The 21,628-nt window shown below is 37.1% G+C and overlaps 2 protein-coding genes across 2 annotated transcripts; both read left to right on the top strand.

Annotated features, from left to right (window-relative positions):
• Nucleotides 1–301: 301 nt before the first annotated feature.
• Nucleotides 302–8,824, top strand: LOC140148944 (beta-lactamase domain-containing protein 2-like). The gene is made up of 7 exons (XM_072171056.1): nt 302–467; nt 2,664–2,830; nt 3,573–3,709; nt 4,491–4,716; nt 4,845–5,044; nt 5,802–6,050; nt 6,570–8,824. Exons 1-7 carry the CDS (start codon nt 322–324, stop codon nt 6,747–6,749), a joined length of 1,305 nt encoding a protein of 434 aa, XP_072027157.1. The 5' UTR covers nt 302–321; the 3' UTR covers nt 6,750–8,824.
• A 432-nt stretch (nt 8,825–9,256) lies between these two features.
• Nucleotides 9,257–20,333, top strand: LOC140148943 (beta-lactamase domain-containing protein 2-like). The gene is made up of 7 exons (XM_072171055.1): nt 9,257–10,370; nt 11,827–11,993; nt 14,565–14,701; nt 15,010–15,235; nt 16,116–16,318; nt 16,766–17,014; nt 18,619–20,333. Exons 1-7 carry the CDS (start codon nt 10,225–10,227, stop codon nt 18,796–18,798), a joined length of 1,308 nt encoding a protein of 435 aa, XP_072027156.1. The 5' UTR covers nt 9,257–10,224; the 3' UTR covers nt 18,799–20,333.
• Nucleotides 20,334–21,628: the final 1,295 nt, after the last annotated feature.

Genomic DNA, 21,628 nt, shown 5'->3' with positions numbered 1-21,628 from the left:
ATACGTGTTCCCGGTTGGCTCTATAACGATTTCACAGAAAAGGTATTTCTAGTACAATGCAGCGTCGGACTCTAGCTGAGAGCGCAGCCTAAGTCATTACGGACTCCAAGAAGGGCTCTCCATACACAAATGAACAAACACAAAGGAAGGTAGTCTCCTCCGTGACCAGCTTGATTTCGATGGAGCGGAACCAAATTGGCTGCAGAGGAGACGGTTCATTTTGCTATACAAATGAGTAGAGTGTCGTAGCCCTGATAATACGGTTCAGACGCTTTCATTAACCTGCTTAGTTGCTGTTCATGTTGTCATCCAAATTGAACAATGGGACTCTGGGCTAAAGCCTTCGTGCTGTGTGTCGTTGCTGTTGTGGTGTCTCTTGTTGTCAGAGTAATGCAAAAACAGAAATTGCCTATTATCATTGACGGGACAGTGCAGCCTGGATTCGAAGAGGTTCTCGAAGCTTTCAGGTACGATTCCTTACTCTATTGCAAGGGGGTGACACTAAATTCACGGTTGTTCTATTAGCAACGCAAAACCTATGGAAAATTCCGCTGGTTTACTAGCTAGAAAGTGAGGCCAGTTATCGATCCGTTATGAATAATTCATGTTCGACCCCTTGGATCATGTTAATTAATATTGGCAAATAACAACGTTGTTAGTTTTGCGAACTTTGCCTGTTCAATGAGAGTATAGCGCGCCCCAATACATCTGGGCGCAAATCACGCGAAAACGATCCAGTTTAATGAAATGGCGGACGGGTATTCCCATCAGGCACCAGTGATATGTTCTTTCAAGTCTACTAATTTGATATGAAATGACATTTTGCAATAGCAAAGTCAAAATTAGGACTTGAAGTCAATAATATGAAGGAAATACGTGACAGAGGCAAGGTGTGAAACACAATTGTAGTATTTGAAATTAAAATAACCTTTGATACCCGACCTGACCTTCCATAGCTTTCCATCATGGCGCCTTATTCGTCTTTATGTATTTCTATTATGCTCTCAAGTAAAATAAAATACAATCTGCACTAAGCAAACAGAATGTTACTTGGCTCCCTGCATGAATTATTGATTTTATACGGAAGTAAAGAAATACACAGTTGCCTGCAAGCCGTGTACCATACTCTAAATACTTACGGTAAATCTGAATAATGGTCACGTGTTGAAATATCATGTGTTCGGGAAATCACGTGGCAACATTTTAAGATTTCAGACTTGTTTACTAGTTAAATTGACATTTGCATTATTGATTATTTATCTTTGCTAATTAATATATCTTTTAAATGCTGATAAATCGTGGTTGGCTGCCCATATTATATGTTAAATTCAATGTTTTATGAATATAATTCTACCACGCAGATGGGGTCACACAGCATAATTTCACACTACACGATTTAGCTAGATTTGGAGCTCTGCACTTCAAATTCACGTCAACTTCAAAGTTTATACACTTAATATATTTAATATAATACTTATTTTTTGGTTATAACAAACTGGAACAAGAAATATACTAGCTTATTACCTATACAGAAAGGGGATTTATACACATTCACTCAGCAATTTGACATGCCTGGCGCATCAAGACATTCTCTGTCTGGATAACATGACTGTCGCCCTCAATACGTCTGGGCGCAAATTTAAATAACAATACGCTATTTACATATGAATGCGGCTTCATGCTAATTTCTAGTGCCGCTTCCAGGCCTATTCCGTGTCTATTGTTTACTTACTTGTAGCTCCGGGTGGTAGCTACTGGTAGGCCTATAAATACTGCTAGACCATTTTAAACGGTAACATTGTGTTACAGTAAAAAACTACTTATCGTCCATTTTTATTAATTTCAGAAACGATCCTTTTGCTATTCCCAAAATACAAACATCTTGAAACACTACTTTAATTTAAATTTAAGTGGCATGGTTTCTTTCAAATTCATTACCTTTTAACAGTTTCTGTAGCTATAACTTGTTTATGGTATACAATACAATCATGAGGTGCCCAGTCTTGTAAGGATTATTTTGGTACCAGACAGCTGTATGTGCATAAAAGCTATTTTGAGCTTGAAGTATTTTTGTACTTTTTTTGTACTTAGGGCCTCCTGGCTCTCACACATTTCATGCTTTACATTTCCGCTGATAACAGTTTCTGTGGCTATAGCTGTAAGGATTATTTTTGTACCAAAAAGCTCAGTGAATTTTGTTCATTTTGGAAAATTCCAACTAAAAACGTCTTAGGTTTTAGTGACCTATCACCACTACACTAGCGATTTCATCAGACTGACTGCTTGCTTTTATAGGCAACAGGATGCACGTAGATGGCGTGATGAGTTGGTCAAAGATGTTGTTGAGTGCGTAGGCCCTCTCTTGTTTAGAGTGTCATGTCCTTTTCGGCGTATCCAAATGGCTTCTTTCAGCCATCTGGTGGTCTTGTCGGCTTCACGATCAATAACTATCGAGTCCTCCCAATTGATGGAGTTATTTATAGAGGCCACGTGATCAGTGATGGCAGATTTGAGTCACTCAACATGACATGACATCTTTGACCAACTCATCACGCCCTCTACGGTGCATCCTGTTGACAGTGACGTTAATAATTACTCCAGAATATTTACTTTCAAATAGACCGTATTATAGTAATTGATACTTCGATCTTGTGCATTTACAGGTCTACTTTTGAAAGCGGCGATGTAGAGCCTAGAGAAAGTGGTTCAGCATTTGCAGCATATTACAAAGGAAAGCAAGTGGTGAACATATGGGGAGGATACGCTGATTATGAGTCCTCACAACCATGGAGACATGATACCATGACTGTTGTTTACTCTGCAACGAAAGGTACGAATGGTAAACTGGTGATCGTAACGGGTTTCGCATGGGATTACTCCCTATTCCAGAAAAATACAGCACTAATTTTTTGGGATAAAAAAAATATTATCCTGTTTTGCCAAATGAAACATAGCTAAATCCTAATCCTTTAGTTAGTCCTAACTGGCAATAAAAGTATAATTTTAATATTTGGCCAATTTTTGTTTATATTTAGTGCCAAAAACATGCGTTTTTAGGGCGTTTTTCGTATGCTGTGACAATCAAGCTCAAAGACTTGTACTAAGACTAATTTCAGTTTATGCATTCTAGTTTTTGGAAAAGACATGTTTCATTTTTGTATCCCATTATTTAATTATAGTAACACACAAAAGTGGGAATTAGAGCAAAATTGCGGCATCTTCTCAAGATTTTGAATGCTTAGACTTGTTTCAAGTCCTTGATTTTTGTGGCTCGATTGTCAGAAAACATGCCAAAAATGCATGTTTTTTGGCTCTTTTTTCAAGAAATTGGCCAAATATTAAAATTGTATTTTTATTGCCAGTTAGGACTAACTAAAGGATTAGGATTTAGCTATATTTTATTTTGCAGAACTTCGTCATATTTTTTTAACCCCAAAAAATTAGTGCTGTATTTATCTGGAATGGGGGAGTAGTTATGGCATCGTATAGTATAGAAATGTCTAGGTTTAATATAGATTTCGAAGAGGTTTTCACTACATATATTCTTATTGTTATATTATACTGAAAATTAGGAATGGCAGCGTTGTGTATGGCTATGCTTGCAGATAGAGGCCACCTTGACTATGATCAAAAGGTAGTACACTACTGGCCTGAGTTTGGACAGAATGGCAAAGAAAATGTCACAGTGAAACAGCTACTACATCACGAGGTTTGTGTATAAGTACCGACCGAATATTAAATAAATATAATAAGACACACTAACATTAATGTTTCAAAGTGATAAATTGTGATCGCACAGTTTGTTCTATAGGCGTAGATCCGGTGGTGACTGGTGGGATGGGGGGATAAATTCCCACAATATTTTGCTAGGGGGATGGTCCCCGGGGATGGTCCATACAATCATCCCCTGAATGTTGACGCCTGTATGCAGATATGTGGGTTTTCTGACCAAATTAACCTCGTATTTGGTCATTTTAACCTAAAAACACCGATTTTTTGCGCTCTTCGCTCTCATTTATTCCACTTTTGTACCACATCTCACCAGTTTAGCTTCAAGATGGCAATTTTTTTTCTTCGCGCATTTGCACCATAATCTTCTTTTGTCATCAAAAAGTGCTGGATTCGCTATACTTCAAAAAAAAATTCCAACCCCATTCCACCAATGTCAAAAAGAAATCTACGCTACTGCACTGATTTGTTCCCATTGTTGTTTGTTCTGTTCTATATACTTCGGTGCGAAAAGTATATTTTAAATAAGTGGCTGTGCAATAATTATGAGCCCTGGGGAGGGTAAAATTGGGTGTAAGTCAAATTAAGATTTCATAACATATACTCACGTAATTATTGCACAGCCTCTAAGTAATATATCAAGGAAAATAGAGAAAGAGAAATAGAAACCAAAATACAGTAGATCTTGTTTATATTTATACTAAAGAAAGTATAAAGAATGACTACATATTAAACACATCAGCTTGCTTTTTCAATCTCAGGCAGGGTTGGCTTTCATAGATACACCAATAACAATTGAACTTCTGAGTAACTACGATGCACTAGGCAGAGCATTAGCAAAAGTCCGCCTATTTGGGGAGCCCGGAACAACCCATGGCTATCATGGCTTTACATACGGCCTTTATGCCAGTCAACTTCTGACACGAGCGGACCCGAAAAAGAGGACGGTGGGAGAATATTTCCGTGATGAAGTAGCTAGACCATTCGGTAAGCATTTATATAATTAATATATCTTCCTTTATACGTTTAGCTTTTATTAGCCTTTCTTTAATTTATTATAAACAGCTTATAATTAAGGATTATAACCTTTAGGCAATCTTACAATCTTACAACAGGTGTAGAATTCTACATTGGACTTCCAAAGGAGTTGAACTACAGAGTAGCAAGAATGTTATTTGACGGCAAAGATTGGGAAAGTTTGAAGAGAACAGTTAGAGGTTTGATGGATCCTTTCAATAGACAGATGGTGTGGGCAATGATGACAGGAAATGGCTTAGTTGGTAAGCTGGTCGAAAACATCAAGGATATCGCAGATGTAAGATTATTATAGATGTAACTCATGGAACATTTTAAGAAAAATATAATCATACAGACCTACTCTTGATAATGAGATAAGTTAAAGCATATTGTAACATTTCCATAAAAATATATTAGTATTTCTTTTTCTTAAAAAGTTAGCTTTTACTGTCAAATATGTCCCCTTTTATTATTTTGAGCCGAACAACTGAGGTAAAGCAAAGAAAATTGAAATTTACAAAAAAAGTTTGGCTACAAAACGATTCTCTTATAAACGCATCTATGCAGTTTCCACCTCGATACACCTGAGCACACAATTTCGTCCAAGCAGCAGTACCTTGTAGAGAACACAGTCTGTGTTTACAGTACACGGTTGAGTGCATAGCATCATAAGAGCTGTGTTCCCTTCATCCAATCAGAAATTTTGTTTATATCGAACGAAAGCTAACACTTCCCGCTAAAAAAACCCAATAATTTGTTAAATTGGGCCTCCGTATTGAAATGAAATCTAATTATATATATAAGGTTGTATAAAACGTAAATAAAATACACGCAACATGTGTATATAAAATACACGCATTCATCACACTATGGCCATACTGATCCATATACTCCAAGATCAGTCTGAGACATTACCTAACATAATAAAGACTTGGTGATCGAGTTATATATATAATTAAATATTTTAGAATAAATAAATCATATAAAATAATAATTATTATAAAGAGTTTCCTTAATAATCATCAATGCCGATTATCTGTCGTTTTACTCCACAGATGACAGTGTTTAATGATCCTCAAAACAGAGAGGTCGAGTGTGCGTCAGCAACAGGTATTGGAACAGCTGAAGCACTGGCTAAAGTTTTCGGCATAATCGCAAATGGCGGGAAAACAACAGATGGAAAACAGCTTCTTTCTGAGAAGCTGATAAAGATAATAGAGGAAGGAGGAACTCCGTTGTTAAAGGATGAAATATTAGGAGTACCAACAAGATTCAGTTCTGGATTTATTCGTCTTACATACCAGGTAGGTATCTTTTTTCTTGCAGTATTTTTTTTTTCTTCCTTGCTTTTTTTGCCTCGTTGTATACAGTATTAGTATCCACAATAGTATAGTAAAAATATATGTCAAATTTTGACTTTTATCGCTATATAACTCACTTTTTCAACAACCTAATTTTGAACAAGATTTCGTCACATGGCATTGTCACCCATAAATAAGATATATTGAATTAAGTAATGATTGTGTTCATATAATTTTTATATACATAGATATCCATGTGTCATGTGTTCTAAACACCAAATATTATGTTTTTTTTTCTACGCCATTTATTTTTTTAAAGAAATAAAAATGTGATTTTTTAGGGGGGGGGGGGTAAAAATGACAACAATCCTTATATAAAGTGACCGTAAAAGGAGGTAACTGGATAAGAGGGAGTTGAAATATGGGGGCAATGTTGCCGCACATCATTTTTAGTGAGTGTCCTCCCTGGGCATTTAGAGTTACCAGTTTACAATTTATTTTATGTATGCTTTGTACACACAGGATAGAGAAATGTTGGGTCATCCTGGATCTGGTGGAAATAATGCGTATGCTGATTCTAAATATCATATAGGTGTAGGATTTGTTTCGCGATATGCGTCAGCATATGGTATGGGAAACGATCCTAGATTTACTTCACCAAGGGATGCTCTCTATCGAGCCATACAGAAGCTTGAAGGATAACTCAAAAAACACGGTCAATCCAAAGGGCCTTTTAAGTTTTTCGTATTACATAACAATAATTTCACTTCAGTCTTCTGATTTAATTAAACTATTTAATTAATTATTTATGTACACATTATAAATTCTAAATACATTAATACAAATGAGTTAAAATAGTAATGCGAGGGTTAGCCTTTTAAGAATGAATAAAAATGATTATTGTTTCCCAAAAAGTTTCTCTCAAAAAGATACAATTTCACAACCACAAGCTAAACCAATTCTCGCGTTTCACAATACGATGCGCCGCCAGCGGTTGCTTTTGGCAGTCAAATTTTCGACTCCATAGTCGACATCACCGTTCTACCTGCTGTTGAATGTTCACACGAGTGTGATAATAAATACGTTGAAAACAGCCCCACGAAGGATTCCCTGTGATCAATAGATAGAAAATGGATCTACTATATTATAGTTGTAAATTGTTTTTTCGTGTACATTCGCATGTAACATCATTATAATGACATTTAAACCCACAATGATGCATGTTCCTGTATTGTATTCGTATTACGCGGGCTTTGGATGTCCACTCATTTTCCCATGATGCACTGCGTATTTTGGCCTCGATCCAGCGACCGCTGGAGGCGCCTCGTATTGTGAAACGCGAGAATTGTCAATTCAAAAAGACTCTATCATGTAATCGTTCCGACAATTGGTGAAAGTACCAATATTTTTGTGTGTGTAAAACCATAGATTTTAAAATCTATGGTAAAACAGTAGTAGGTAAAACCATATTTAAAATCTATGGTAAAACCTCCGTAAACCAACCAACAACTTATTTTAGCTTCATACACTCTTAGAACAAGCCAATCAGAAATTCGCGGATTACATAAATATTGTATAATTGCACTCATTATTCAGTTTTCTTGAAGATGGGTGTACAATGTATTGATATTAGTCAAATTTTACGACATTTTTAGCAGTTTGTTTCTTATATAAATATTAGAAATTCTTTGTCGTGTATAAAATAATTAACAAATCCAGATCCTTTGTTGCTCGAGAGATTGGACACAATAACGCACTTGCGCTGAATGTTGATGCGTCCAATCCCCCTGTGGGGCTCAATATCTCAGTGTGCGTGCATTATTGAGTCCAATTTCTCAGTGCCTTTAACCAGTCTTTATCACATGCAATTGCCCAACTTACTCGATTGACTGATGAGGCACCATGCCTGTTGTGATGTGCCCTGAGTAATTTAATTTGGTTATTTATCTTTGTTTACAATTAAAATCTATTTCATGAGACATTTTAGGAAATCCCCTCTCATGCATCAAGTTGAGCAAAAACAAATTGAATCATTTCTAATTTTGGATAGTTGGGAATTCCCCTTTCTAAAATGTTCATTGTGTTGCACAATTTGGAAATCCCCTGAGATTGTAAAGGGAAAATGATATCATGTTGGCATGGTGGGGAACCCTACAGGAAGTGATGTAATGTGAAAGGTTAATGTTATAATTATTCTTGGGAATTTCCCAGATTACATCATATATTGTGAAGGTGGTAATTGGCTATTAATAGAATGGGATTTTTTTAATGCTTGGTATGTAAAAAGTATTTACACAATTCAACACAGTCTGTTGAATGTTATTGCGGGCTAGCTAATGTGCTCTCAATCCATTTCCCTGAAAGAAAGAAAATTGCGAACCAGAAATGTTTTATGTAGTCAATGTACTACTAGCCAGTAATGTTGGAGACGATCTAGTTTACGTCAAAGTGCGTACGTCTTCCAAGAAAGGAATATACTCTTCTGTCGATTTGCTGAAGTTTGGTTTATGAAACTACACATCAGTCAATATAAGTTGAAACAGGGAGACAACTGCAACGCAGTCCTGTTTTCCAGAAGAAATTGTGTGGAAGGTGAAATTAGCACCATTTTGGAGATACCGTTTTTATGTAAAGGATATAAAAAGGTCTTCGGTGAACTTCGCTGAACATTGATAAAGACAAGTGAATCAGGACATACATCAAGAAAATTGAGAAATAGAGCATTACAATCAACAACAAGAAGGCTGCTGGATAAGTAACTTTGCTAAAGAGTATATAAGTATGATTTATTGTATGTGTTTATGTTGACTCACACAATTATTGTTAAATCATTTTTTTTCTTTTGATCAAAAGACTTATGGTAAAAATATGGTTAAATTAATTAATCAGTGTGTTTTGTTGGGAAAAGGTGCTTTGGGCCTTGAGTCATTAAGTTACTCGTAACACTTTGTACGCCTGCACTCTCCAAGGCCATTATGATATGGACATTTGGACTTAGCATGCTTATATTACAGGGTGTCCAGTGGCGTACATTTCTTTTTGACATTGGGGGGGATGGAAAATTTTTGAATCCAGCACTTTTGGGCGACAAAAGAAGTTCGTGGTACAAATGGGCGCAGCGCGCGAAAAATTTGGTATATTGAGAGAGCGTGCCGCAATGGTTAGGGTACTTGCCTTTAGTGCATGAGGTCCCGGTTCGATTCCCGGTGGTGGCGATTTGCTGGGATATTGACTTGGAAAAAAAGTCTGAAATTAATTGGCAACTTCTGTAGATTAAATTCAGACTTCCGCCCTCCCCATGGTTCATTTAGAATTGGGTAAATGAATCATGAAAGTACTCCGTCCTTCGGAGGGGACGTTAAGCCGTCGGTCCCGTGTACAGAGAGCCATACCTGTACATGTATCTCGCAGCCAGTTTCGAAAAGAGTAGGGTGTTAACCCCTGACTGTTCCCAACCCATCCCGGTGTTCAAATGGACCCCAATGGAAATAAGCTTCAATAGAGGCTTTCTTGGGTTATCCAGGGTTGTCAAAACCCGAACAAATCAAATCAAATCAAAGAAGCTAAACTGGTGAAATATGGGAGTTTTCTTACTCGCAAAAAATTGGGGTTTTTAGGTTTAATGCCCAAAAATAATATGAACCCCACATTAACATGGAGGGATGATTGTGTGGACCATCCCGCTAGCAAAATATTGGGAGGGGATTACCCCCATCTCCCAGGGATCTACGCCTATGAGGGTGTCCCCAAATTATTAGTACCATTACATCTGGCAACCTTTCCAAAAGTTCCTAGTAGCTCCTAGTATCAGTATAACGGTGTGCAAAGTTCAATGTCTAAGTTTACCAATGTCTAAAGATTATATCACAGACGGATCTTGTATAGCTCATTTTCTTAATCGTGTTGATGAAGTAAATTTTGAGACACTCTGTTTTATCTAATGTCAATAAATCGGCCGTGATTCATATTAATGTAAACCTTTAACTGTATTGTGCAATCGAGATAAGTTAAAGTACACATGCAGTAAGATTTAAGTCATAAGAATCGGTCGATATACCCATATCATTAACCTGTATATTATGGTTGTTGTTATGAAGTTATCAAACTTTGCCATAAGAAACCCAAGTGAAACTCAACTTAACTTTGCTACTTGTCGGTGATTCGCTAAGTTTCAGACATGGGACTTTGGGGTAGGGCTTTTGTACTATGCACTGTTGCTATTGTGGTGGCTCTCGTTGTTCGAGTATCGCAGAAGGATAAACTTCCTATCATCATAGACGGGAATGTGCAGCCTGGATTCGAAGAGGTTGTTGAAGTTTTCAGGTAGGACAATCAATTGTCGGTTTCATAATTTCATATCATTTGCCTCTGTCATTTCTGTGGGTTTTTTTCCAGCATTCCACATCAAGCCCATAGCCAGGATTTATTTTGGGATGTGATGCGGAGGCCGGATTTTTTTTTTCGAATTGCCACGCGGGGCATGGTTGTGCACACCCCAGCTGGCTATGTTCTAATCATCAGCATGTTTTTATTCTGATGAAGAAATCTCGGGAGAAATCTTCCCGGGAAATCTTCATATATTCTTATAATGCAGACAAGCTGTTATATACCCAAGTAACTTTAGGCACATTCTCCGCTCATAGTCACCGCGCCGTATTCAGAATATTGTTTCGTCCTTTGGGTTAGAAATGAATTTGTATTGATATAATTTTTACTTCGGAATTAGTTTCTGAAATAAGCGGGGCTAGAGGTTGTAACATGCCCAGAAAGTATGAAGCAATAAAGCTCATTATTCATATTGTTTTCACCAGCAAAGGTCCATTCCGTATAGTTAATCCAAGTTTAATTATATCTATATATGCAAATTGAGCTACACAGCGTCACAGACTGTCCCTGATAAACAGCACTCAAAAACACATTACAAAGAGCGCTCACCCGACAAGCGAGAGGACTGAGGTTCAAGTCCCCGCACAGGTAGGTATGTCCAGAGTTTTTACTCTGGTGTATCTGCATTATGCATGTCATGTTTCCATTTGTAAATTGTGCTAGTCATTGCTAGTGTGCGATGCGTAATTCTTCTTGATATATTGAATAACAATTAAGCATCCATTCTCCAGTGTATGATGTGTATAGCCTTTTCCCTTGTTTGGATAACAAACTGTGGAAATAGTTAGGAAGACGAATGTTTTTCATTACATGACAAATCAAACAAACTTGCGGTAGTCTTATATATTTGGTACATAAAACAATGGGTTTTTAAAGTGAAAAAATTCAGGTCTGTTAATGGAAAAAGGTCCTTACGTTTATACGCACAAGATACGAATACTAAAATAGTACTCCCTCTGTAAAAACAACGAAGCTGAATATCGTAACATACTTTGGTACGTTGGGTAATGACTGGTATGGGGATTAAGTAATTTTGTCATGAACTGCACGATTATAAAAAAACGGCGTGAAAGGCTGACCAGATACGATCACCCATGTATTGTTCCATGTTCTGAAACTATTAATATCCCTTTTGAGACCAAACTTGGACACTTTATCAGAGAATGTGCCTGTAATAGCATGGATACCGGCAATACATTACCATTGTTTCGGACAAAAGGCTTCGAGTTTATACCGTTTGGTTTTGCATTAGGCTAAGCTGATTGGAAACAATTAAAAAAAAAAATATTTTTTTGCCCAATACAAGAACATCGGAGTCGCTTTTTGTTAGCGCCATTCACTAGTACAACTGCGTGGTTACAAGGTATGTGCGTATGTTTTTGTATACCCTTAGGAAGAATTTTGAAACTAGCGACTTTGAACAAGAAGGAGGTGGCGCAGCATTTGCAGCATACTACAAAGGAAAGCAAGTGGTAAACATATGGGGAGGATACGCTGATTATGAGTCCTCACAACCATGGAGATATGATACCATGGCTATTGTGTTCTCCGTAACAAAAGGTAATAGAGAAAATAAAAGGTAAATTATAAATGAAAATACTGGGCTGACCTTTAGAATTTTGCAGATTTTCATCCAATCTCATTGGACTTCATTGGTCAATTGTCAGCCGGCAAGGAATATTGATTATTGGTGAATTCCACGCACGTGAAAGTCAAAATCTTAGGCCGCCTCTTCTGGTGAGAATGGCATCTCCAATCGTTCCATGGCTTCTCTATCTCTCACTCCCCGCTCAAGCCACCTCTAGTCCAGCATGATAACATCCTCCGTATTCAGGGAGGTTTGAAAAGCTATTTGAGAACGAGTGCCGAACCATCCCTCAACCAACAAAGGGGCATGATATAAGATTTCAACTTTCACATGCATGAGATTAATCAATATTCAATAGTCCTTGCCGGCTGACTCGTGACCAGACTGCCTGCAAACATTATTTTATTTGTTCAAGTAATTTAAATGCCTCGGCAAAGTCGTGCACTTTTCCTATTTCTTGGAAGACGGCACACATGTTTGTCCATAGTCTATTGTCTACTGATAGGTTCATCAATATCATTACAATATTGTTCTATGTGCAAATGTATTGAAGGATTTACTTTGTGACTACTTCATTCAGGTATCTAATCTGCAATTTGTAACTTAGTACAAGAGGTTATGTGGTTTTCTTGCTACATTTGAGGAACCAATGATTTTTGGCATCCTTACACCTCAAATGCAAAAACTAGAATTGGTTCCATTTTTCTACATGTTCTATGCCCCTATGCTTCCCATGAGGGGTAAATTCTCGCTATTCGCAATAAGGGCGCCGCCAGCGGTTTGCGATGTAATCGTGATGTATCATGGGAAAAGGTCGACATCCAAGTCCGCGCAATACGAATATTACCATGCTATTACATAGGAACACGTGACAATATTTTTTAGTTTGTCAAAATAAAGGTGTTACACGCGAATCGATACTCAATAATACTTAATAATGTGATTTGAAATGTGCACAATTAATTTTTTCTATCGATTTGCGTGTAATATTCGTTATATTGCGTAAAAATATTGTCACGTTGTATGTAATATTCGATTGCGCTTTCGACCTTTTCCCATGATACATCACGATTTTCCCATGATACATCACGATTACATCGCAAACCGCTGGCGGCGCCCTTATTGCGAATAGCGAGAATTAGGTCAAATGTCAAATATCTCATGCATAAAGGCCAAATTTTCAAAATGCACCGATTCAATCGCGCCTTGTCTCAAACTACTCCTCTCGACAAACGAAATAGGAAACAAATTTGTTTGAGAAATGTATAACCTCCGAATCGGATGAAATCACGTGTCAAAGGTTATGCATGTACATATTTTTATTGGACTTAAGCTGCATTAAATCTGGGCCATGGCAATACAAATAGCACCAAAATTGTGAATTAAGTAAACTTTGAGATTTCTTATGTATAAGGGAGAAACTTGACACCAGTTTCGATGAAATCAGACCATTTGTAAATTTTGACCTCTGTGTAAGAAAGTTTTTACATTTGACTTATTCGACCTTATAACTCCTGAACTAAGAACCGCAGAAAAATATGACAATTGACTTTTTTATTCACTGTGATAAGAGGAACAAGTTGAGGTACACTACAACCTGATTGTTATTAAGTTTTGGCCCCATTGTGACCTTCGACCCCTTCATGGAAACCACGGGAAGCATAGAAAAAATAGGACCCAATCAAATTGTTATCCTTTCAGGTTTAAGGATGCCGAAACATTGGTTCCACTAATGTAGCAAAAGAAAATCCAAAACCCATAGCGCCATGTACTAACTCGCAGGAAAGAAATATCTACCCGTTTTATAACGTTCGGCTGTTTCGTATCTCACTGGCATAGCTCACTTATCAGATATTGCCTCTTGTATCCCTCTCTTGTGTTAAAGATTTTCTTATTGCAATCAAAATGTTTTGTCGACATAATTGTAGTTTATAAATGATGAATAGTAATTATTCCATGATTGAATCCCATTTAAGAATATAGTACCTTGGAAATCTTAAATCGGTTCATCATACAAAAGAAATGATTGAGTTCATTCAATTTTAATCATATGCAAAAATCGTTTGCATGTTATGTTCGTTTCGCTTGGGCCTGTCTACAAGTACATGTATATAGAGGGGCAAGCGATTATTCTGATTAGAAGACACAAAATGAATGGCTAGGTCTTAAAGGAAGTGTCCGGCAATCACAACATTAGGTCTTATATGTTACAAAAATAATTATCAAGCACGAATCACATGGTTTTATTTAATCAAACTCATATTAACCATAAAAACGAATAAAAACAGCCGTCTCTCAACACGCGATATTCAAAATTCCCGCGCCGAAATGTTCTAGAGCAGCGATGTCATGGTTATTTGTGCTCATTTGTCGACAGGCTTCATTGAACTATTGGGATGCGTGCTTGATAATTATTTTTCTAACATATAAGGCTTAATGTTGTGATTACTGGACACATTCAATGGAATTACAAATTAAAAACACTAATCGAAAACTTAACGAAAACTTAACTCGTTTGTTAATTGTTGCTTTTCGGATTATAGGAATGGCAGCTTTGTGTATGGCTATGCTGGTAGATAGAGGTCAACTTGACTATGATCAAAAGGTAGTACACTACTGGCCCGAGTTTGGACAGAATGGCAAAGAAAATGTCACTGTAAAAATGCTGCTCAATCATGAGGTTTGTGGTCCTTTTTCGTTTTGTATCCTTTTTCTTTCTTTCCCATTTTTTATGGGATGTGATGGGATTATTTGGATAGCTGTTGAATTAATACAAGATGGGCTAAAATGACGTTTTTCATTCGATTTCCTTTCATTTCCAAATCACCAAATGCCAGTTTAAATATTCATTTCTACATTATGCAATTAATACATATACCATTATATAAACCTCGTATTTACACAGCGTTAAAATGCATACATAATTTTTAATATTTAAGTACAAATTGTAACATCGTATTCAACATTATATCTCATCTATAATGTCAGGCAGGTTTAGCTGTCATAGATACACCCTTAACCATTGATCTCATGAGGAACTATGAGGAACTGGGGAAAGCATTGGCAAAAAGCCCGCCAATTTGGGAGCCTGGAACTACTCATGGCTATCATGCATTTACATTTGGTCTTTATGCCAGTCAACTCCTGACACGAGCGGACCCGAAAAAGAGGACGATAGGAGAGTTTTTCCGTGATGAAGTTGCAAAACCATTTGGTAAGTGATTGCATTTAGTGTTATACAGCCTGTCTCAAAAAAAATTGTGCAAGTATAAAGCGCCCTCTATGGCAATTAGAAAGTACCGTTGTAAAAGTGGCACAATTTTGATTTTACCCTTTCGTTGTTAACTAAACATATCTCGAGATTTAAAAAAGCAAATTGAGCAGAACAAACGGCATTTGAGAGACAAGACTGCGCCCTTGATGTTGATGTAAGCATCATGACACAACGGTATTTTCTAATTGCCATAGAGGGCGCTTTTCACTTGCACAATTTTTTTGAGACAGGCTGTAGTTCGCTATTGAAGCCCCGTTGAAGCTTGCGTTTTATTCAAAATCACGGATTTTGACAAAACAACAGCACCTAAAGTCTTGATTTTTGCAGGGTGGTGTGTTAGTTTAATAACGTACATTACAGAATTTTGACGGATATTGTGGGCGTCCTCCTCAGCAAATGTTACATGGCTTATAATTGACCCATTCAAGTTCATATATAACTGTTGACTGATTTATCAAATGTATACTTAATTATATAAGCCAAATGGTCTTTCGCATATTTCAGTAACCCTCATTTAATACTCATAATTAAAATTAAAATTTGTCTTGTTGTACATTGAAACATGCATAATAAGACACCAAATGTTTTGGGGAAAGAGCGTTTACAAAGAAAGTTCAGCTAGACTGTGAACCAAATAAAATCGCACTTGACAATTCCTTTATTCAACACATTAACAAGATACTGATTTTCCTCTCCCCTGGGTTGTTCCTTCAATGTTCTAATGTGTTCAGATTGGCTGTTTTTGATTCAAAACTCGGGTTTTAGAATTCAGATTCAGAACACCCGTCATATTAATGCTTTTTGTTTCATCTAACAATAGGAATAGAATTCTACATTGGCCTTCCGAAAGAGTTGAACTACAGGGTTGCAAGATTGTTCACAAACGGGGGCGATTGGAATGGTGTCAAGAGTTTCTTCAGAAGTATGATGGATCCGCAGACGAGAGAGCTGACATTGGGGATGATGACAGGACGGTTTAAAAATCTTGATAAGCTCATTGAATCATCCAAAGATTTGACGGATGTAAGTGTTAACCTGTATTTTAAGGAAAATATGACATCACATAAAGGATGTATAAAACTCATTTGAAACTGATCGGTACTATCCCATCAGTTTTGGTGTTTATTGAAAAGACCGCTTCTTCAAAATGCATCACTTGATAACAGTTTTAACCCTATATTGCATTATAATGTTCCAGTCTTGTCCGTTGCACTGGAAGTCTGGGTGGCAAGCACTTTAATACATCCTGTATAAAACTGGAACCCGGGACTGGAACATTATGGAATAAAAAATAAATAAAACTCCTATACGACATATAAATTGTATAGGCAATACAACAGGGAGAACGGTCAGGAGCTAGTCAGGCAACACATAATAATGTCTCTATCGTATAACAAGCATTTTGTTATGAATACGACACTATCCAATATCCACATTAGATTACCATCATGCTTACTGGCCTTTTTGCAGTGGTACCAATTTAATGATCCTCGGAACAGAGAGGTCGAGTGTGCGTCAGCAACAGGTATTGGAACAGCTGAAGCACTGGCTAAAGTTTACGGTATAATTGCAAATGGTGGGAAAACAACCGATGGAAAGCTTCTTCTTCCTGAAAAGCTGATAAAGATGATAGATGAAGGAGGAACTCCAGAAGTGATAGACGAGATTATTGGAATGCCGTCAAGAATGAGCCATGGATTTTTCCGTTTGTCCTATCAGGTATTGTAAACAAGTGTTTTTTGCTGAACCATGAAATGGTATTAGCCTATAATAGTGAACGTTACTTGCTTGCTTGCTTACTTTAATACTTACTTACTTACTTACTAATCTTTTGGCCTGAAATGGGCATATCTTAAAATGCCACGAAGGTATGATCCTCCAAGTGGTGTCAAATAGAAGAGAAAAAGTAAGAATATAATAAAATATTTCCTTACCCGGGTGACACTCATCATAAGACCCGGGCCAATATTCACCATATGCAGATATGGGTCTTTTTCATATCTAAAAAATAATGCAAAGAAGGTATGACCCCTCCTCCCGAGTGGTGTCAAATAAAAGAGATAAAAGTAAAGAATATAATAAAAATTATTTCCCTGCCGGGGGTAACACTCCTCATAAGACCTGGGTCAATGTTCATATTTTGGGTCCTCTTCATATCTCAAAATGCCAAGAAGGTATGATCCCGCGAGTGGTGTCAAATGAAATAGAAGAAAGTAAAGAATATAAAACACAAGGACGGGTAGGGACAATTAATGGTTACATACTCTTCTCAAAACTCATCGCGAGATACATGTACATGCATGGCTCTTCTGTATACGGGACCGACGGCTTAAAGTCCCTTCCGAAGGACGAAATTCTCAAAAGTCTGAATTTACAAATCTGTAGATGTTGCCACTTAAATTTACTGATTTTTTTCAACGTCAATTTTTTCAACGTCAACGACAGTTTCTATCGCCGGGAATCGAATCGGGGGCCTCATGCGCCAGAAGCAAGAACTCCAAAAACAGAAGCTGATGACGCGGTCTCATGCCAACACGTTTTTGTTTCTGTTTTTGTTTTTTTTTGCTAAGAAAAAAAGTTGACAAACTAATTAAAAGATTTAAAAACGTGGAAAATCTCAGGATTGATACCAGGCTGGTTGGTGCTAACATAAAATATGGGGAATTTTTGGCAGATGTTTCAGTACAGTGAAGAACAATAGCATTGAATAAAATGTCCCTCTTCATGGTATGCTTGCATAATAGGCCCTATACTGAATATTAAATAATAGGCACTATACTAAATATCCCCCCTGAAAAAAAATGTCGCTCATATAGGCGATGAAAAACCCACCTGTTCAACGGTCGGGTGGACCTTTAGGGCCGGTAGCAAAAACGATAAATATCACCAAATCTAAAACAAGTTATGATGTAAAGAGTGTCGCAATGACAAAATCTGGATTAAACGACACATATCTCAAGAATGACGAGTAATTTGTGAAAGCGCATGTTTTACATTTCGTACCCATTCAAATCCTCAAGGTGTAATTTTTCATTAATGCCCTAATCTAGACAATGAAGATGTATTGTTTTTCGAGTTGAACGATCATAGCTATTCCCTCAATTTTTCTCGAATTTCTACTTTTTGCACGATTATAATGCCGGTGCCCTATAGTGTTGTACTAAAATACCATCCAAAAGAATATGTCTGAAGTGCTTTAATTACACCAACTGAAATTGTAAGACTTTTTGCCATAAACCATTTTCCTTTCATAAAAATAACACAACATGTACGCTCGTATTGATGTTTGCAATAAACGTTCACATTATGATTATGACACACAGGACAGAGAAATGTTGGGACACCCTGGACATGGTGGAAACAATGCGTATGCTGATTCGAAGTATCACCTTGGTGTGGGATTTGTCACGAGATATGTGTCACCGTATGGTCTTGGAAACGATCCTAGATTTACTTCAGTAAGGGATGCTCTATATAGAGCTATTGATAAGATTGAGGGATGAAGACTATTAGCTACTGTTTTACAATATCGAAATCTTGTATCTACACCGTTATAAAAGTTGAAGGCTATGTCAGCTATGTCATTAGTGAATAACGTGAAATCGCACATTTTGCAACATTGTGTGCTGAATATCGCAGAATCCAGAACAAAGCTACTGTTGCAAACACATTTTAATGTTTACCCATAGCAGCCAGCGCACATAAACGTTGAAAAAAACCCCAGTGCATCTGGTCGGATTCGAACCGGCGACCTTCGTAATACTAGCACGACACGCTAACCAATTGAGCCACAAAGACACACTGGAAAAAGAGCGTATAAGGTTCAAATGATGTTCGTCGCATTCCTATCAGAAGACATCAGAACTGGATATTTTTCTAAGTAAGAAATATACAAAGTCACATAGGGATTAGGCCTATATACTTGGTTCTATGTGTTGATAGGATGATAAATTTTCTTTTCAACATTAAGTGCGCTGGCTGCTCTGTGTAAAGATTAAAATTTGTTCATACTATCAACCCAGAGAACCAAGTATATAATTTTCATCCCTATGTGATTTTGTATTTTTCTTATAAAGTTACTGTTACTGCCCACTTTAATGCGATCTAAGTAGATCCGAAATTAATGAAATTTACCACATTTTATTATTTGTAATCGCGTTTTCCATAATTTTCCCCAGTGACACGCAGCTGACTTATTGTATAACAAAGAATGATTTATCAAAAGTTGACTTTTGTGCCAATAAGCCGGGAACCTTTTACGCAGCAGCACCAAAGTTGACATATTTTGGCCAGTTTTATGGACATATTTTCCTCTCTTGAAATGATCAGGTTGAAAATGTGGTATACCACATACACAAAAAATTGGACAAGTTGCCAGAAAAGAAACTAGCTATACAAAAGCACCTTTATGTTTACGTTGATTGTATTTTTTAATTAAGGCAAAGAGGGCCGAGGCGGGTTGAGCATTTCTGACTCCCAGACTAGGAGTTTGAACGGCTCAGCTCGGTTAAGCTCGGCTCTATGATTATCTGTAGTCGAGGAAATGGCCTTAACAAAGCCGTGAAGATGCGTATATTTGTTAGTTTAAATAACAATCAGGGGTATGTAGATGAAGGCACCCTTGAACAAATTATGTTATTGAGGTCCAATGTCACACAAGAGGATTCAATTTTAAAATGGTTTAATTAACTTATGAGATATAACAAGGTCGCCCTTTAACCCTAAGGAATAAAACGTCAATGGTCATATATCTCTAGAATTGTTATGGCGCTATTTGCTTTCCATAGCTAATTTGAATATATCGCTCCGCGGCTCCCTCTCCTCAATTACCCTCGTCTATTATTCTGGGTAGTTGACAGCCAGCCGCTGCAGAGGAAGGACATGAGCATATTCAATCATCTATATTATGTTGTGATCACTTTGTTGATGAGGAATTAAAGTTTATTTGTGAAGTTATATTTTGCTCTCCGTATGTTTCTGTTTGAGTCTTTCCCCGTCTCACTGGAAGATCCATTGGCCATGTATCTGGTTTAATTTATATTAACCAAATAACTGGCGAGTGGATTTTCACATCAGTTTGAGTCATATCAGAATTAACAAGGTTTATGTCAAAATAGGACGAAGGGTAAAATCAAACTTGTACGGGGTACAATTTTCAAAATGATTCAATAGTGTAGTAGACCTATGTTATTTGTGGGTGGTAATGGAACAATTTGAGATTTTGGTCTTAAATGATAGATAAGGACTCCAGGAACTCAAATCAAATTGTTACCATTTTGTCCTCCCAGCCCCTTGGCGGTCATCTTGAATTTCAAAATGGCTGCCATTTCTACAAATTTTAGACTATAACTTGGCTTCTGAGCTCCATATCAAGCTGAAAATGGTGACAATACCCATGTTTATGATGCTGAGGATTACAATAAAGGTGTGTACAAGGCCCGGGGTACAAGGTTTATAGTCATTTCGTTTGGTGGCCATCGCGTTGGATTTCAAAATGGCTGCCATCATCAACATATTTTTGGTTATATCTGTAGTAGTGAGCCATATAAAAAGCCTAAAATGGTGTCAATACCCGTGTTTATAATGCAAAAGATTGTAAATAATGCATATTCACAGGTACGGGGCATTCTATTTGGCAGCTCTCGGATTTCAAGATTTAAAATGGCCGCCACTAACATCATATTAACAACATATTTCGGACTACAATGTTTATCTTAAATTCAGAGTTAATCAAACCGGTAGCAATAAAAATACCCATGTTTATAATGCCAAGGATTACAAAACAAATTTCCAAGAAAGTTACATTTTTGACGGCCACCTTAGATTTCAAAATGGCCACCATTATTAACATATTTTGGCTTGTACTTCTTGACATTTTGTAAGGTACTGCAAAATTGCAGGCTCTACATAATTGTTTTCAATATTGCCAGACTATTAAGACTAAGAAATTTAAGTAAACCACATTAAATCCTGAAACTTACTAGCTTGACTGGAACACGCCATTGTAGTTACTCTCTCCATCTTAATCCTCCTCACTTATTTCAGGCTCAGTCATGTGTTGCCCAGTTACCTCTATAAGTTCTGCGACTCATTCCGGTGCACACTCCACAGATGTTAACAACGGCATATTAATTTAGATTCATCTTTGCAGTTTGCACCATCCAAGTGTACAAAGATCATAAATAACTGGGTGCGAAACGTCACATATGTGCCCATATGTTGGCTTGAAGATAAGCATGGTAGCTATGCTGTAAAATAGCACCGGGCATTTGGAGGATGCTTGTCAATACCATGCGCAGGTTTACGTTTTTAAACCTTTTCCACCGTAGGGAA

The sequence above is a fragment of the Amphiura filiformis genome, chromosome 3 (assembly GCF_039555335.1).
Source record: "Amphiura filiformis chromosome 3, Afil_fr2py, whole genome shotgun sequence".
Lineage (NCBI taxonomy): Eukaryota > Metazoa > Echinodermata > Ophiuroidea > Amphilepidida > Amphiuridae > Amphiura > Amphiura filiformis.
This window is presented reverse-complemented; position numbering and strand designations above follow the sequence as displayed.

Excerpts from the sequence above, each read along its gene's own strand:
- LOC140148944 (XM_072171056.1), top strand. The coding sequence starts at position 322 with ATGGGACTCTGGGCTAAAGCCTTCGTGCTGTGTGTCGTTGCTGTTGTG. Across the intron at positions 3,710-4,490 it reads AACAGCTACTACATCACGAG|GCAGGGTTGGCTTTCATAGA; the intron begins GTTTGTGTATAA and ends TTTCAATCTCAG. Across the intron at positions 6,051-6,569 it reads TTATTCGTCTTACATACCAG|GATAGAGAAATGTTGGGTCA; the intron begins GTAGGTATCTTT and ends TTGTACACACAG.
- LOC140148943 (XM_072171055.1), top strand. The coding sequence starts at position 10,225 with ATGGGACTTTGGGGTAGGGCTTTTGTACTATGCACTGTTGCTATTGTG. Across the intron at positions 16,319-16,765 it reads CATCCAAAGATTTGACGGAT|TGGTACCAATTTAATGATCC; the intron begins GTAAGTGTTAAC and ends GCCTTTTTGCAG. Across the intron at positions 17,015-18,618 it reads TTTTCCGTTTGTCCTATCAG|GACAGAGAAATGTTGGGACA; the intron begins GTATTGTAAACA and ends TATGACACACAG.